The 18,291-nt window shown below is 41.9% G+C and overlaps 1 protein-coding gene across 1 annotated transcript in view; it reads right to left on the bottom strand.

Annotated features, from left to right (window-relative positions):
- The window catches only part of EXOC4 (exocyst complex component 4), a 390,546-nt gene that overhangs the window by 321,017 nt on the left and 51,238 nt on the right, over positions 1–18,291 (bottom strand). Inside the window, exons 6-7 of the mRNA XM_035126670.2 lie at positions 16,550–16,793; positions 7,074–7,251 (exon numbers count right to left, since the gene is read on the bottom strand). Coding sequence (XP_034982561.1) covers positions 7,074–7,251; positions 16,550–16,793 — 422 coding nt within the window. The remainder of the gene's footprint in view (positions 1–7,073; positions 7,252–16,549; positions 16,794–18,291) is intronic.

Raw genomic sequence — 18,291 nt, 5'->3', positions numbered from 1 at the left:
TACCTTTGGTGGCGCGCCTTAATTCGGGCACCGGAAGGGGCTGCCTGCTCCCCTCCACCTCTTGGTCCTGGCGGTGCAAGGGCTCTCCAACATCGCTGAGCCCTGACACCTCCGTCCTGCTCACTTCCTGATTCCCCTCACCAGACCCACTGCTGCTGCTATCACTGGGCGAAGTGCTGGTCAGCAAGAGGGGAGGAGGCTCCCTGCAGGAAGGCCCCCTGACAAATTAAATGTGTGTTGAGGCTGGTTATGTTTACTATTCCAAAAACCTTTGGATTCTACATGAAAGGTGGTATATACATAAAATATAAAAACAGAAAAACAACTGCTGCCTGAAACAGAGGTTGACCGAAAAGCTGAGAGTTTCACCTTGATGGGCCTCTGAAAAATCAAAGCTATTCCATCTGAATTGGGAGGGCTTATACTAGGGCATTTGAAATATATGCAGCTGTCTTGTACTGAGACCACTAGGTCCACCTATCCCAGTACTGCCCACCCCAACTGGTAGCAATTCTCCAAAGTCTCCTGCAGGTCTTTCCTATAAACTTCTGCTACTTCATCCTTTTTAATTACGGTAGAGAAGATTCCAGGCATTGAACCTGGGGACTTTGACATGCAGAGCATCTACTCTATCATTGAGTTACAGCCCTTCCTCATAGCTCATGTACCTAATGAACTTTCTCTAAGTGTCCAAAGCTAGGACATCAGGCAAATACAGGACACTCTTTTGAAAAATACGATAGTGATCCCCAAAACAAAAGCCCATGAATGAACTAATAGACCAACTATTTCTGAATTCAAGGTGCAGGACAAAAGAAGATGGAGAATCCTTCTCTATATACTGGAGCTTCAGAAGTTAATGAAAAACATTTTAGGAAGGGTCAATTTTTATTTTTAATCTTTCTCTAAAGGGAACTTGTATTCCTTAGATTCAAGAACGTCACACAATTCTTTAAAGGTCATTGTCTATTTTAACTTTTTACAAAGAATAAAGTCACCCAATTTAAAGAGCAGCCATTGTTTTAAGTATCACTGTTAGTTTGCTAAAGCAGTAGGGGGAAAAGCAAAGAAGCAAGTGTGTTCTTTTAAGAAATGAAATGAAAAATATCAAAGAGGCAAGGGCTAAAAGTTTGAAAGTCTCACTTTAAAGAGCCTGATAGCCTCAGGAGTATTATTTTGTTCTCAACCGAGTCAAGCTTTCCTTCAGCAGCATCCTTCAACCGCAGCAGCTGCCAATCACCATCCGCCAGCTATCCTCCAAATTAAATGGAAGAACAATGTTAATGAGACCACTGCAATCAGAATTTCAAGGACATTGATGCAGCACACTTGAGGCCACATGGAAGGCAACAGGGAGGACAAACCCTTCAGTTTTGGAGGAAACTGCAATGCCAGGGATTTTTGCAGCCTCTGGAAAAGGTTTGTGCTCTTATTAAACCAAAAGACCCTCATGGCATTAATCACATTAACTGCACTGTTTTCAAGCTTAACATAGCCTGGGCATTAAATATTTCTAAACTCTTAGAATGCCGCAAAACCGTGCATTAGAATTTATACTAACATGTGCTTATGAGCAGTAGCAGCTAGAGCCCCCCCCCATCTTCAAAATTAGTGATGCCCAACTGCACCCACTCCCAGCTCTCCCCACCAAGCAACTTACTCCCATGTCACCCTAGTCTCCCACCATCACCCTTCCCATATGTATCAAACATATTTTGTGGCCACATGCCCCGTGTGCATCAAACGTTTCACATCTGCAAAAATTTTACTGAAGAGTGTTGTGTAGTGCACAGAGCGATTCATTGAGGCAGCCTAGAGCCTAAGCTCTCCAACAGAGATTTTTTTAAAACTAGATTCTAGAGGAAAAGAGAACAAGAAACAAATTGGATAGAATAAACCAGGCCATAAAAATCCAGGTCTCTAGCAGAATTTTACCATCTGGCCTACAAAACAGAATGTCAAGGGGTTTCTGGCCATTTTGTCCTGAACCTATGATGAGCAATTTTTCCTGACTTGACGGCACAGACTTGGCAGTACAGAATCAGCCCCCACAGGTAATATACCTTCGCATGGCTTTGCAATAGTTTTTTTTTTAATGCACAGCATGGGCAAAAGGGTGCTTGCAAATCAAACATTTTAGCCAAGCTGCCACAACTCATCAATACCTAAAAGCCCTATCACCCCACTGCAGGGAACTGAACCCTATACTTGAGTTAGAAAGGGGGGGTTCCTTCAATTTGCAACTGTAAGACTGATCTGGAAACTGAATTAGGGATTGTCTTCTCAGCCTTAGATGCTGTTGACTCCTTTGTTCTTTTCCTGCAGCCCTATTTTGTCCATGTTCACAGAACTGATTCTACCAGGTACTTGGATATTTCAAGCGATCTTAACAAAAAGTCATGTGAAAGCAGAGGAAAAGAAGAGGAATGAAATATACCAGGGGTGGCCAACTCCCAGGAGACTGTGATCTACTCACAGAGTTAAAAACTGGCAGTGATCTACCCACTTTTGGGGGTTCGGGTCAAAGTTCATGAGTTTTTTCAGGGAGGAGGTAAAATGTTGAGCTTTTTTGGTGGGAGCCACAGTTGTTCAGCTTCTTTGGAGGGAGCCAATGATCTTCCAGTGATCTACCACAGACGTCCAGTGATCTACCGGTAGATCACGATCTACCTGTTGGACGTGCCTGATATACCATTCCCTGGTTTGGAAAGGAAAGAATCATGATGTCTAATAGCACAGGGTTGTAACCCATTTTGGAGCTTTCTCCTGCCACTAAAATATTGATATATGTGACCTAATGGACAGCAAGCTAAAGGCAAAATAAGGAGTTGGTTAAGGGTCATTTTATGCAGGACAGGCCTGGGCAAACACTGATAATTCACTGTATGTGGGGTTACTCTTATACCTAGTTTGGAAGTTGCAGGTAGTGCAAAATGCAGTTGCTGGAGTGCACCATTGGATACCCAGGTTTATACATATAAACCAGGGTTGAAAGTGCTGCACTGCCTGCCCATTACCTACTCAACTAAGTTCAAGATTTTGTTGTTAACGTGTAAACCCCTAAGCAATGAGGGACACAGCAACCCCCTCACCCTGTTGTAGACAAATCCAGATTCAGCAAGAAGCTGAGTCTGTGCTGCATCTGATCCTTCTTCCCCCAAACACCACCTGAAACAGCAGCACTTTCTGCAACTTGGCATGCAAAAAATTTCAGAGAAGTACCTTAATTGTGCCAAAAGAGCCTACAACTCCATTAATCATTTTATCCTGGAGTAGCTTATACGTGCTATTACATCTTTAACTGGAGGTGTCTTATTGTTCTTTTCAATCAAATATTTAGTACTTCAGTAATTATGCTCTCAACGAACTGCTAAATTAAAGAACTAAATTAGTAACATGCCTAAAATGTCAGAGAGAGAAATCTAATGTCTCTGTTACTAGAGAGTGCAGATGCACCTGAGAGGCTGCTGCAAACACATAGGAACATTTGCTCAGAATAAAAGGCAAGTTACTGCACCTTTTATTTTAATGTTAGGAAAGGCAGACTATGTGATCTGAGGCAAATCACAGTGAAACTCCCAAGATAAATCTCTGCGAGGAGATGTTGCTCCTCCTCCTTAGTTGCACAACAGTTGTGCCACAAAGGGTTGCCATATGTCCTCTTTTTCCAGGACATGTCCTCTTTCTCAGGGGTATGTAAAATGACAGTCGTCAAAGAAATGCATAGTTAAAACTAGAAGTTGGCAAATGTGTCCTCTTTTCTGCTCTTCAAAACATGGCAACCCTATCTTGACATACTTAAATCTTGAAATCAACCAGACTTACAGGGGCTTAGATTTAATTAGCTGTTGCCCCAAATCCATCTGCCACTAGCTATAAAATAAAAACATTTTCAGACAAACAAAAATAGACACACATCAAGAAGATCAGTTCTCATCTGCCTGCTTTTAAAAGAATGCTTACCAAGCTTCCCAAGTCTCAACGATGAGGCACACCCAACATGCCTACTCTGGAAAGCATTTAACCTAGTGTTCTATAAAAGAGAAAATAAAAAAAGAAGGACGGTCCCACAAACATTCCTTCTAAAATGACTGCACACTTGGATGTGTAGGACACAGAGGATTAAAAGGTACAAAAAGAGAAGGGAGATGGAAAAGCTCCATTCATTTTTAACAGCATCAATACCTTGGTTTCCCTTTCCTTCATCCTAATATTATTTCCCCCATCTGTTAGTTACTCAGTTAAAACCTTCATTATTTATTTGATTTAAAGGCACTCTAAGGTTTCTTCCACTACTAAAGCCCTCCACTTAAAAACAGTTACAAAAATAAAATGGGTATTAATAGGTCAAGATATCTCTTGCAACAGACAATCTCAAAGCTGAAGGAACACAGCCATGAGGTAAAGCACACGGCACACCACGTAGGCGTGATTGCACTAATCTTGACAATTGCTTCTTCACCCAATTTCTGCCCACTACTCCCCATCTGCTCACAAAATGCATCAACACATCAGTGTTTGGGAACGATTCAGACACCCACAAAACCAATCTCACAAGTCTGAGCTATGCTTTACGGTACTCTCACTTTTAAAAGAGTTAAGGTTCTCCTCAAATTATGAGTGCTCAAAACAAAGCTAACAGTTCCGCATTAGAATAATATAGTTGTTTTGCTGCAAGAAATGATGTGCTATTCTAAGGGTCTCTCTGGCTTCAGAGTGGACCATTGGGGGTCAAGGGGATAGGGCACTGGCCAAAATCAAGATTCTGCAGTTCCACTTTGTACTACCGTGTTTCTCATATTATAAGACACGTCTTATATTTATTTTTTCCTCAAAAAAACACACTATGGCTTATTTTCAAGGGATGCCTTATTTTTTTCCTCCTCCTCCTGCCGCGGCCGGCAATGCTGCTGCGCCTATCACTATGTCTTATTTTCGGGGTATGGCTTATATTCCTTGAATGCTTAAAAATCCTGCTATGGCTTATTTTATGGGTATGTCTTAAAATATGAGAAACAGGGTACATGTACCTCCAGTATTGGAGACAGTATGCCTCTGGTATCAATTTCACTGCATATCTTTCTAGCCATTGACCAGATACTCATGAAAGGCAGGAAAGGGGAAGCTGTGCCCCTCCTAATTTTGATGAACTCCCAACTTCCATCCATCCCAGTCAGCACAGCCAGTGGTTGTGGCCACAATGAGAAAAGCCACAGGTGTTACATTCATGATGTGAAGCATATGAACAATGATACCTATACAGGATGTAACCCATTGGGATATTTGGTTGTATGCCCCTTTGTTGTCTTGGTTCAGTTATGCCCTTGTATTTAAGGAAAAGACTGGCCAGACCCATACAGGATATCTGCAGGAACCATTTTGGAAAAGAGCCCAAATCAATTCTCCACTGGAAGTCCCAGCAGGAATCTATCCAGCAGCTATACCTGAGGCATGATGACAGAAAGAGACAGATGTTTTTGAACTACGGCATTTTTACAAGAGATAGAGGCAGTCCCACCTTCAAGTACAAGAAGGTTGAAATCTGCTTATGCAACATTTGATAACTTAGCAAGCATTTCCCTCATGCTCTTCAGATGTTAGGACAAAGCAAAGGAAGACATTGAGGGCATTAAAACACTTGGGACCTCAGTCAGTTTTAAAGAAGACAGAACTCTCCACATTCTAAACTTTATTTCAGAAAAACATGCAAAAGACTTTGTGCACAGAATGCAAACCAGAACAGTGTCATCAAGGACAGTTTTCAACATTTAAGACTCTCGAAAACTTGAACATTCTACCCCCTACAACAGCTACATCATGTACATTTACAGTGCTTGGTGAATGCAAGTTACATCATAGGAGGCATCCCAGGGCACATATCCACATGTAAGATGGCATCTGCAATGCTCATTTAATTCCTATGGTCCAGACACACAGAGACTTGGGTCTACAAGGTGTCAGCTTGTAAATTACATGAGATTCCACCATGGGACCCAGAATTGTATTTGGGAGTGTTCTAAGGGAAGCACTGCTAGAATGTTTTGATTTGCTCATACTGTACGCTTTGTTATCTTGCGTATTCCATTTACCCCAGTGCAAAACAAGGATTGCCTGTACAAAAGAGCCCAGCATGCATCATTTTGGCCAGAACTTCCCATTGGTCCACCTGCCATTGAAGGCATGGGTGGCAAATATCCAAGTACTACAGATAGCTTATTTTCCTAGACCAGTGATTGCCAAACTTGTCCCTCCAGCTGTTTTGGGACTACAACTCCCACCATCCCTAGCTAACAGGACCAGTGGTCAGGGATGATGGGAACTGTAGTCCCAAAACAGCTGGAGGGACAAGTTTGGCCATCACTGCCCTAGACCAATAATCAAGCGTCTCAAGCCTACAGATAAATATAGCATCAAAGCAAGCCAATTAGCATATATCAAATCAAGTGAACAAACATATGTGAGCTTATTTGTTCAGCAACTATCACTTAGTCTTGGGATTATCCTAACTACCAAGAATGTGACATCATCACATGGTTAAGTTTCCATGTCTCCAACCAGCAGAATGGTGGCAGATATGTTCACAACCTAAAGGCAACAAGTCATAGCACAAGTTGATCAATGGCTATGCTCTGCCACTACATTTGGAGGCAGCAATGCTTCTGAATACCAGTTGCTGGGAACCACAGGAGGGAAAAGTGGTCTTGTGCTTGAATCCTGCTTGCTGGTTTCCCACAGGCATCTGGTTGGCCACCATGAGAACAGGATTCTGGATTAAATGGGCCACTGGCCTGATTGAGCAAGCTCTTCTTACATTCGTAGGTATTCCTAAACATTGCAGAGGGAGGGATTCACCACAAGGATGCTGGGGTTTCTTAAAGGCATCTCTGTGGCTTATATAGCTCAGCCCGTCATCTTCACTATTATTTAAAAACCAATAAAATCCTGCTCTTGTACACTGGATCCCTATCACTGGTCCACAAGGAAAGGCAGATGTGAAAATTCCAAAGCTTCTGCTTCAAAAACAAAAACCCAGCACTCCAAACCAGGTGTGTATACACATCTAAAGTTCTTACCTGCAAGACATCCTGAATCTTTACCCACACATCCGCCATGTCATATAACTTGATATCGCCATCATACTGACTGGAGGGAGAAGCCACAGTCTGCTGAAGATGGCCCAGGACAACAGCATGAGCAGCAGCAACAGCATTGAACTTATCAAAGAGAAGCTCCAGGAGTTCCAGAAGTAATCTAAAGATCATTTAGAGAAATGAGAAAAAACATATAATTCATCACTTAATACTGTTCACATTTCAAGGACACTAAATAAATAAAGCAGCATTAAGGAAGTCCTGTCATGACCCCCAACTCCAAGCAGTGACCTGGGCATTGACACAAGATGGTGAAAAGCCAACCCAAAGCAAGATGGAAATTTTTGTGGAGATATTCAGTGAAATTTTCTCTTTAGGTTTTTCATGTAACGCTTGAATGCACATGCTCATTAAGCTTGAAGTCCTTAGTATTAGATGGAGCCAACGGCATTGGGGAGCTTGACAACTTGTGATGGAGTCAGTTTATGAGGCAAAATGCACACTTCCAGCTCCTAGACCAGAGTCAGAAAAATAGGCACATGCACCAAACACAGACCATCACTGGCCATCATTGATTAAGGGTGTCAAAAAACAATGAATCGCATCAGTTGTTTTAATAGCCAATTTCTCCTCTGCTGGCTCATCTTGAATTGGAAGTTCTAGGTGTTTGCTAATAGACTTCAGCTGGAGGAAATGAGAAGCTGTGCATGCTGCTAAAAAGCAGTTTCTGTAGTATGGAGAAATTCTGAAGCCAGACTTTTTCTTCCTTTCCACTCCACCCACCCAGACAAAACTGTGTGTGTGTGTGTGTGTGTGTGTGTGTGTGTGTGTGTGTGTGTGTGTGTGTTATGCAATGTTTCTTTCCTGATCAAATCTAAATTTACTTTGCTACTTAAGGAATATAACACAAATGAATATAGCCGCCTTACTACACAGCTATCTAATCATCCTGTCACATTATGTATAATTTGGCATACAAAAATGCACTCTTTGGTATATTTATGAACATTTCAAGTATATAAATGTCTGAGTTCACTTTCATTTTTCTTCCGACAGACTTCAGAGACCAAAATAAGCTTCTCTGCTCTTTCACATGTGTGTACATTTTCGAGCACTGATTAATTTATTTTGCATGCTGCAGAAGATGGAAGACTCTAAAACCAGCAAGAGGATTTGAGAGTCATACATGCTCATAGTATATGGGAATTTTAGTTGCCTAACTTTAGATTGTTGCCAAACTTAAGATTGTTGTATATAATTATTACAAAGCAAACTGAAGGGCTAACAGGCAGCTAACAACAAATTTTAACACCTTGCCTTATGGAGCATTTCATTCATCATTCTTAAAGAGAGAGTAGCTCTTAAGTGTATGTATGTGTTTTCTTATACCATTGACATTTTGAAACTGAGTTTTTAAGTTTAATTATTTGATGTATGTAATTATGAATCCATCTACTGCAAACTATCTGTGCTTCTTTATATAGTCTGAAGACTAATTCAATAAATCAGATTTTTCATTAGAAAAAGTCTCTCTCTATCACACACAAAACTCATCCCACCCTCCTACCCAAATAAAACATTTCCGGACTTTCATGTACACAGTTCTATGCATAACTTATTGTTGCTTCATACCATCTCAAAGCATTTTTAAATAACAGGAAAAGTTGGTCAAATGCAATAAATGTTATGCTTATGGTTTATGAAGAGAGTTCAGTGTTTGAAAGTACTTAACGTTCTTACACTGGAACTGAAGAAATTCCATTTGCTCTTTTATATGGCATCTCCATAGAAACATCTGGGGAGGAGCCTTAAAACCAAACATGCAAATTCAAAAAACCTCAAGCCTCATCAACTGTACCAATTACCAAGATATCCTATTATACACCAGGTGCTTATTGCTAGATTCTAATCAAAATGGCTCTCTCATTAACTGTCCCTATGCCTTTTTAATGGTCCAGTTATTGTAACTAATGTACCATGGCAAAACCCATAACTGTTCTGTGGCCAAGGCAGCAACTTGCCACACTGAAAATTCAACATTACTTTCCAGTGTCTGTTGCTGCTTACATTGTTAGATGGACAGATGCAAAATGCAAGGTAACAGAAATGGTTTACAATGGAGCGTGAGACTCCTGGCTTCAATATTATTGTGGCTAATCGTAAAGACAGTGAACTGTGGGCATAAAGAAGAATTGCATCCAACATTAGTTCAGATGTTTCAATGTACAACTGCTTGGAGGTACGCAAATCACATAGGCCTTTATTTTAATTGGCTGTAGTAATAAGAAGGCAATTTGAGCAATCTGAACTGTAACTTTTACTTGCAAGAAACTGCTCCAAATATTGTTTTGATTTACCAGTACAGCAGCCTTCTCCCTCTGTTTGGTCACACCCCGATGCCATAAGCTTGTGTTGTCAGAACATTTATTACTGTACTCCAGACTTTAGAGTATAAATCCTGCAGCTCTGAACTACGGCCAAGCTTATTATTGTTATTGTTCTCACTTTATCCCAACACTCTCCATAGTGAAATGCCTCTAAACCTTGTGGCTTAATTTTGTAGTCCCTTTTTTCTGGACCTTTTCTAAATCTGTTATTCCATTTTTTATATATACAGTATGCAAGAAACAGTTGGTTTTTTATTTTTTATTTTTTTATTTTTAGATTTTATTAAGGATTTTCTTGGTTTACAGAAATATGTGCAATGTCTCTCATAACATTTTTACAGATCAGTTTCATTTATTGAGACATTGGGAGGGAAAGGGGGAAAAGAGGTAGATGGGGGGGAAGGTGGATGGGGGTGGGTTTGGGTGATGATGTTTCTATTTTACTTCATAGATGTGGGGGGTTTGTCAGCGTTGCTTGTGCAGGTTCTCTGTTGTTTGCTTGTGTTCCTTTGGTGGTGAGAGATGGGGTTGGCCTAGGGTATGATTGTTCATTTTTGAGACAAGGTGACCGAAGACCAAATGCAGTTGGGGTGCAGAAGGGAACAAAAGGCTTCTGTAAAAAGCAGCATTTCCTTCTCTTTTGCCTACCCAGTGGCACTTGTTTATTTCTTTTAAGGACGAGTGACCTCCACAGCACATCTGCCTACACCGACAAAGGTCCACTTGGGCAGTTTGACAGTCCAAGTTCAGAGCATCACCACAAAAACACAGTAAATATGTCGACAGAAAGTGACACAGGCCCCGAGGCCGCTCATGTTTGGGCAGTAAGTGGACATAGCATGATGCAATATGACTGCTGATACTTGAACGAGGTCACCAATGGTGATTCACGCACGCTGCATTCATCAACATGCTTTTCTGGATCAGGCTAACCTTCCTCAGCAAAAGTTGGAAAAGGGCACATAACTCAAATTGACAAAGTAACAAAAAGTTTACACAAGTTGCAAAGAATTTGGTTGATGCATCTGGATAATGGTTATCCTTTGAGCACAGGCTGGAAGAACTGTCCCTATTTAAAATGATGGTGCTCTCAGGACTAAACTCAGGTCCCCCCAGAGCAGGGGACATGAGCAACTTGTGTACTTTCCAACCCCTTCAAACTCATGAAGTCATCCAGCCTCTCCAGGCTGCAAGGAACTAAATTATGGGGCCATCATGGGGCACTCTGAACACTGCTTCTTCACACACTACAACCCCCCCCCCCCCCAGATATATACATGAGATTTTTAAAACTGTGCATCCTTAAAAATGTATCTCTCACACATCTACAGAGCCTTTCCCGTGAAATGTACATCCTGTAACTCTGAAACACAATATTGAAACTTAAAAAAAAGTCTATATAAACATTAATTTTGCTAAATTTTGCAATCTTTTGAACCTTATCAGCAAAGGGCATCCACTTGCCCAATGGGACTTTCCCCATTCTTTCCCCCCCCCCCCGGCACCCCTCCCCAAAATTGAGAAATTTCTAAGGCAGAACAATGTCTTTGAGTAGCTTCAGAAATTAATCAGCAGCCACAGTGAATTTTGCAAATTCTACACTTTTTCTGAAAGCTATTTAAATATGAGTCAACAGCAAAGACCATATGGTATAAATATATTTGGCAAGTCAAAATTAATCTTATGGCTAATGGAGATGGATTGTTTTAATAATTGTTCTTAATAAGTATGTGGTACTGTGAAATATCTAAAGATATTACCTTTGAAATTGCTTTTATTTCCTTTTTTTCTTTGCATTTTGGCTTCTCACTTTTATATGCAAGAAGACCTCTACATTGTTCTTAACTGGTAGAGGAGCAGAGGTGTGCAACTGATTTTCAACCATGTAAACTTTATAAATTACTGTCCCTTCACACTGAAAGCAAATAAAAAGGGAAGCTGGCCTCATAAAATGGTTTTAACACTTGCTAATGAGAACAATGAAAACCAAAGGTGAACTTACTTCCCGAAACCCAAAGTGACATAAACAATATAGATCTGGTGGGACTGGACTTCAGACACAGAATTAGAGAACAGAAATGATCCAATTAAAAAGCACTCCATGCACATGGCCTACCACCATGGATTACACATTCCCTCAATGCCCGTCTTCTTACACCCAACCAGATTGTATACTGCACAAATGGGTTGAAAAAAGTTAGACAAACATCCACCTACAGTGGTACCTCAGCTTAAGAACTTAATTCGTTCTGGAGGTCCATTCTTAACTTGAAACTGTTCTTAACCTGAGGTACCACTTTAGCTAATGGGGTCTCCCACTGCCGCCACGCGATTTCTGTTCTCATCCTGAAGCAAAGTTCTTAACCCGAGGTACTACTTCAGGGTTAGTGGAGTCTGTAACCTGAAGCGTCTGTAACCTGAAGCATCTGTAACCCTAGGTACCACTGTACTAGTCTCGCACTGCAGAATGGGAGAAGACCATTGCTATTTAAAAGTCCACAAACACATCACAATAGGAGCTCATGCTGAGGGGGCAGACAGGCTTGCTGCCAGAGGAAGGAGAGAAAAGGAGTTTTCTAACCATCAGCACAGACTGCAAAGAATGAGCCCGATGTTCAGAACCATGTACTCTTACCATCAGAGGGGGCTGCCACTACACCAGCATTTGCCCTACTAAGGTCAAGTTCACAAACCAAACACCATTTCCCCTCCATATCTCTATGCAGGGAAAGTATACTGCTGCAGCAGGAATAGGTCAGAAACATCCTTAAATGCCCTGACCCCAGGGCAGTATGGCAAATTGTTTTCACAACCTTCTCAGGGGCAAAAGGTTGGTCATATCTGGAAGCCTTCCAGAAAGGTTTGCTGGGTACCAAAGAGTTACTACACTGACCAGGCTGAAATACCATGAAGTACCCTTTTGACTGGAGCAAACTGAGCAGTGCTAATAAGCTGCCTGGATTTCAGCTCAGCAAGGTGATAAGACCCCTTTGGGTCTGTCACATTTTATTAGTCATTTTATTAGGCGCCAATAATTTTATGGTTTTAAGTACAGTAGCAGAAAGCCAGACAGACAATGTGCTCACTGCCTATCGAAATACCTAGAGGCATTACACAGGGTGCTGGTTCACAGATGATCTAAAACTCAAACCCTGCCAAGTCTTGAGGTCATTAGCCACAAGGGCCAAAAACCCAAACCCCTTGTTAAAAAATTCAAGGAGGGTGTTAGTTCACCCTGCTCAAGTTTTAACTTATCGAGTTTGAAACATTAACATATCAAATTCAGCTTTCACTGGTGAAACAAAAAACCCTTAGCGTAAACTTGACACAACTGAGCTTTGATTCCAAGAGCAATTACTCTGCTTCTATTTGATGCAGTGATGCCTGCCCTAGAGATCTCTCTCTTGACTCACAAACCTTGCCTCTTGCTGGAAACTCCTTCCAGTAGGATCAGAATTCCATGCTGGGACATAATCCTTTCATATAGGAATTCCCACTTTTATATCCTTTATCCAACCCTGCCCCTTTTAAACACGTAGCCTACTCACATAATGCTAAGAGGGTCCCATGAGATCCCTATAGGTCAGATACCCACATGACCTCACTACAGATAGCTTTCCTTAACCATTCATAGGTGAGTCAAGGATGACTACCGAGTAGCTTGACTGTCACCCTCTGTTTGAGCATACAAGGATTAAACGTATCTGGCCCTCCCTCCTTTTGATTGATTGTCTTGGAGGCCAATGAAATATTGCCCCATTTGTCATGAGATTTTTGCTCTGTTAGGTGCTGATCTTTCATATTTTTAAAGCTTTTTCATCTAGCCGTGTTATCAAGGTTTTTTGTGGGCCCAAAGTAGTAGTAGTAGTAGTAGTAGTAGTAGTAGTAGTAGTAGTAGTAGTAATTTATTATTTATACCCCGCCCATCTGGCTGGGTTCCCCCAGCCACTCTGGGCGGCTTCCAACAAAATATTAAAATACAGAAATCCATCAAACATTAAAAGCTTCCCTAAACAGGGCTGCCTTGTTAAAACATATGCATACACAAAATATTCTGGATTGTTTAAAGTTCTAAATAACTTTTCTCAAAACTGTTTTCTCACATAGTTCCCTATCTTTCATAGAAAACATTAACATAAGGGCAGCACACTTGTCACAGCTGCCTCTTCTAGTCCAAGCAGCTGTCCGCTCCCCCCACCCCTACCCCCATGTTAGAACCATGAGACAATATTCTGCTCCAGGAAAGAGCAACACAGCAGCAGTCAGAAGGGTAGACAAATGGCAGGGGAAAATGTTTAAAAATCAGCACAAAAGCATACATTTGCAAAGCTCTTGGCTAACTTTAGCTAAAAAATCTGAGCCTTTTAAAGGAAGAAACAAGCATTCAGAGTCAAATTCCTCCTCTTCAAAATTCAAAGTTGTCAAAAATGTGAGATGGGGAAACAAGGCAGTTGCTAAGAACAGTAAAGAGACTCTCCTTGGCATGTTATGATAATTTAGCCAATTCACACTTCTCTACCAGGCTTTTCTGACTTCATTGTTCTAAGAGGGAGAGAGGAATAACTTCCCCACCTGTGGAGCTTTTGGCTTCTTTCAATTCCAATATTAATTGAAGCAGTCCTGTTCATCTGAACACCCACAAGTGAAATATAAAGGGTATGAAAAGGGCATCCAAAATGATCAACAGGTGGAAGCACTTTCCCTGTGAGGAAATGCTAAAACATTTGGAGATTTATAAAGGTAAATAGGAGAGCACATAAAAAAAAATGTTTTAAGAATTCTGAAAAAGTGGTTACAGAATGTTTTCTTCCACTCATATAATACCAGAGCTTGGGGTCATCCTTTGAAACTTGATTGGCAATATACCTAGGACAGACAAATAAAGTAGTTCATCACACAAAACATAATTAAGATCAGCATAGAGGGTTCCACCACCCTCACAAGTGCAGGGAATGGTGACCCAGCAGATGTTTTATCTGTGGCAACCCGTAAATTGTGCAACTCCCTCCCTACAGAAGTGGGTCTAGCTTTTTCATTGTAAAAACACCCTGGTCATTTATAGTTAGGGTATTTTGTTTCATGAAACCCACCTCTTCTGAAATATTAGTTATAAACAAAAAATGTGGTGATGGACACTAGTGCATATGGCTTTTAAGGAGGATTAGACAAACCCACGGAGGAGGAAAGGTCTATCTGCGGTTACCTTAACAGATTAGACAACTGGGCCAAAGCAAACAAGATGAATTTTAACAAGGAGAAATGTAAAGTACTACACTTGGGCAAAAAAATGAAAGGCGCAAATACAGGATGGGAGACACCTGGCTTGAGAGCAGTACATGTGAAAAGGATCTAGGAATCTTGGTAGACCACAAACTTGACATGAGTCAGCAGTGTGATGCAGCAGCTTTAAAAGCCAATGCAATTCTGGGCTGCATCATTAGGAGTATAGCATCTAGATCAAGGGAAGTAATAGTACCACTGTATTCTGCTCTGGTCAGACCTCACCTGGAGTACTGTGTCCAGTTCTGGACACCACAGTTCAAGAAGGATACAGACAAGCTGGAATGTGTCCAGAAGAGGGCAACCAAAATGGTCAAAGGCCTGGAAACGATGCCTTATGGGGAACGGCTTAGGGAGCTGGGTATGTTTAGCCTGGAGAAGAGAAGGTGAAGGGGTGATATGATAGCCATGTTCAAATATATTAAAGGATGTCATATAGAGGAGGGTGAAAGGTTGTTTTCTGCTGCTCCAGAGAAGCGGACACAGAGCAATGGATTCAAACTACAAGCAAGAAGATTCCACCTCAACATTAGGAAGAACTTCCTGACAGTAAGAGCTGTTCGGCAGTGGAATTTGCTACCAAGGAGTGTGGTGGAGTCTCCTTCTTTGGAGGTCTTTAAGCAGAGGCTTGACAGACATATGTCAAGAATGCTTTGATGGTGTTTCCTGCTTGGCAGGGGGTTGGACTGGATGGCCCTTGTGGTCTCTTCCAACTCTATGATTCTATGATTCTATTCTATGATTCTACTATTCATAACACCCCAATGAAGCCTTCATGTTCACAGGCAGTATGCCACAAAAAGCTGGCTGCTTGCAGGGCAGAAACAGCAAAGGAGGATTAGTGTCTTCGTGTCCTGCTTGAGGATGCTCAAAGGCACCTGACTGGTCATGATAGGGAAGAGAAAGCTGCAGTGGAGTAGGTGCACTTTTGGCATGTTCCAAAAACTGTGTTCTTTATGCAGCCTAAAATGACTCAATAAGCCTTTCAAGTCTGAGAACTGCCCCTCTGCATTGATACATGCTTTGATGACAAGACAGACAGACAACAGAATCAACCCTTGAAGGTACCTTGGTGTGACAGCACCTTGGTACCTAAAGAGGCATTTCTTGGAATAAAATGAGACAGCCACCATTTCAGGATCAACAGCTTCAGGCTACCCATTAACTCAGTCATCCAGCTCCTCTTCTCTCACACCTTCTGTATAGAAAGATCTCTCTGCAATATACTAGTTGCCTATTCTTAAAAGGGAAAGGGAGAAACTGCAGACACTGAAACATTAACAGAAATTATATACATGACACAATGTGTGAAAAACAACTTGCATTACAGTAGGTAATTAACTTAACTTGCATGTCATTTTCATGAACATGGCAGATGCAGAACTATGATCAGTTGACGTGCTGCATTATTATTCAAAATATTCTTATTCTGCAATAGTTGTCTTTGAATGTGAAAAAGTTGTGAGTTGAAAAGATGAAATTTGACCTTCTTCCTTTCAATCCTTTACTACCCATGCTATCACTTTTTCAGATGTTTCTCTCACAATATTGAGAGTTAATTACATTTTATTTTAAAGATTTAGCATATATTTTGCTAAGATCGCTTGAGGCAATGCTAAAGATATAGAATCTATATGCCCAGTCTACAATCAAGAACCATTCTTTATGCAGGACACCATGAAATAATCAGCATAACCATCAATATTAAAATGAGTGAATGTGCAAAACTGGTGAGAATTAACACCAGGAATGCTCTTTATTTTGAGGCCTTCTTTAATGCAATGCTCTTACCTCGGCTGGTTTTCCTGGACTATGTTCTCTCCCCTCTGGTAACCACTGTCTGCCACCTGAGTGGTAGATCTCTTGACGATTTGCTTCAGCTCCTGCTCCAGGCGATCCTGGGTGGCTTTCACGGTCTCTGGAATCTTCCTCAGTTTGGCCAGGCCTTTGATGAGGATGCCCATAAAGATAGAGCTGTTCTCCTCAGGATCCATCTCTAAATCTTCCTTGATCTCCGTCAAGCTAATATCCCTCCCTGGAAAATATGGAGGTGGGGGAATTACTAAAGAGGCAGTTATTATATCCCCATGGCAGTGGTGCATCTAGGTCTAGACCTCAGGTCCAATGTCCAGAGCCGTGCAGCCCAGGCCAGCCCCTCGTCCCATGACTACCCAGAGAATAGAAACAGCAAAGTGGCCTGAGCCCAACATCTCTTCCTTTTTCTCCTACAACATTATTTTATGATTGGGGGGTATGTGCTCATTGGTGACACAACTATTTCCTGGAAGGACTCCTATATCTTTTAACAGATGTACAGCAGCCAGAAATTAAACTGCCAAACTTTATTGCCACTGCTGCATTTCCATGTTAGGAAAGGGGGCACCTATTCAAAACTTTTCTGCCACCTGATATTCCCTTGCTTCTTTTCTTATCCCACCTGCCAAAATTTACCAACCTAGACAGATATGTAGGGCACACTAGGGGTTTAATGGCACTCCAGAATTTAGAAAAATCCTCTGGACCAGGGGTCCCCAGACTTACCGGGCTTCGGGCCGGTGCCCGCCGCGCCGACCGTGTGGCGGGCCGGAGACCAGGGGAGTGCGCGCGCAGCGGGCCGGAGGGCGGGGAGTGCGCGCCCGTGCGCATGCGCACACGCACACGGTCGGAAAAAAATCACCGAAAATTGCTTGTGCGCATGCGTATGGGCCTCCCCCGACCCGGAAGTGCATCGGAAATGACCTCTTCTGGGTCGGGAGAGGCCCATACGCATGCGCACAAAGGATTTTCGGCGATTTTTTGCCGATTTTGAAGATCGCCGTCGCGCCGCGCGCCGTAAGAGCGGGCGGCGGCAGCGGGCGGCGGGGGTCGTCGCGGGCCGGATTGGGAGGCTAATTGGGCCGCATCCGGCCCGGGGGCCGTAGTCTGGGGACCCCTGCTCTGGACCATGCATGCATATTCCTGCTTCAATACAAGTTGGTTCAGGGGGGAAAAAATAACAGTCTTCACCACTTCAAAGCATAAACAAAACAAACCTGAACCAAGAGGTGTTTACAAAGAATTTTAACACCCTAGGAATAGAAAGCATTGACCTCTGCAGATTAATCACCCTCTAACTAATGATTTCTCTAAGTCCTTTCCCAAGTCAATGATTCATCCCATAAAAACCAACTTTCTAATTCGATGTCAGACTGATGTGTATGATGCATCATTTAGGCAAGGCGGCATTAAACCACTCGAGTCCCATCCCACTGCCCAAATCACCACAAAGAATATATCAGCTAAGGAACACCCTCTTGGGTCTTGTTTTTTTATGGTCATGTGAGTGATCAAATTTTGCTACTATTTATCAGAGTGTATTTCACTAGCTGCCTGCTTTTTATGAGCAGGTAGTAAAATTTTATGCCACACTCTGCATAATTTATGCTTCTCTGTATTATGCCCTGCTTCTACTGCATCTTTTTATCTCAAAGGACAGAGGTTCATGGTGCCCCACTGGGCTACTTTGAGAGTTCGTGAAACTCCACCTCCGGCAG

This window comes from Zootoca vivipara, chromosome 10 (assembly GCF_963506605.1).
Source record: "Zootoca vivipara chromosome 10, rZooViv1.1, whole genome shotgun sequence".
In the NCBI taxonomy this organism is placed as follows: domain Eukaryota; kingdom Metazoa; phylum Chordata; class Lepidosauria; order Squamata; family Lacertidae; genus Zootoca; species Zootoca vivipara.
Note: the sequence above shows the minus strand (reverse complement) of the source record. Positions and strands in the feature narration are given on the sequence as shown.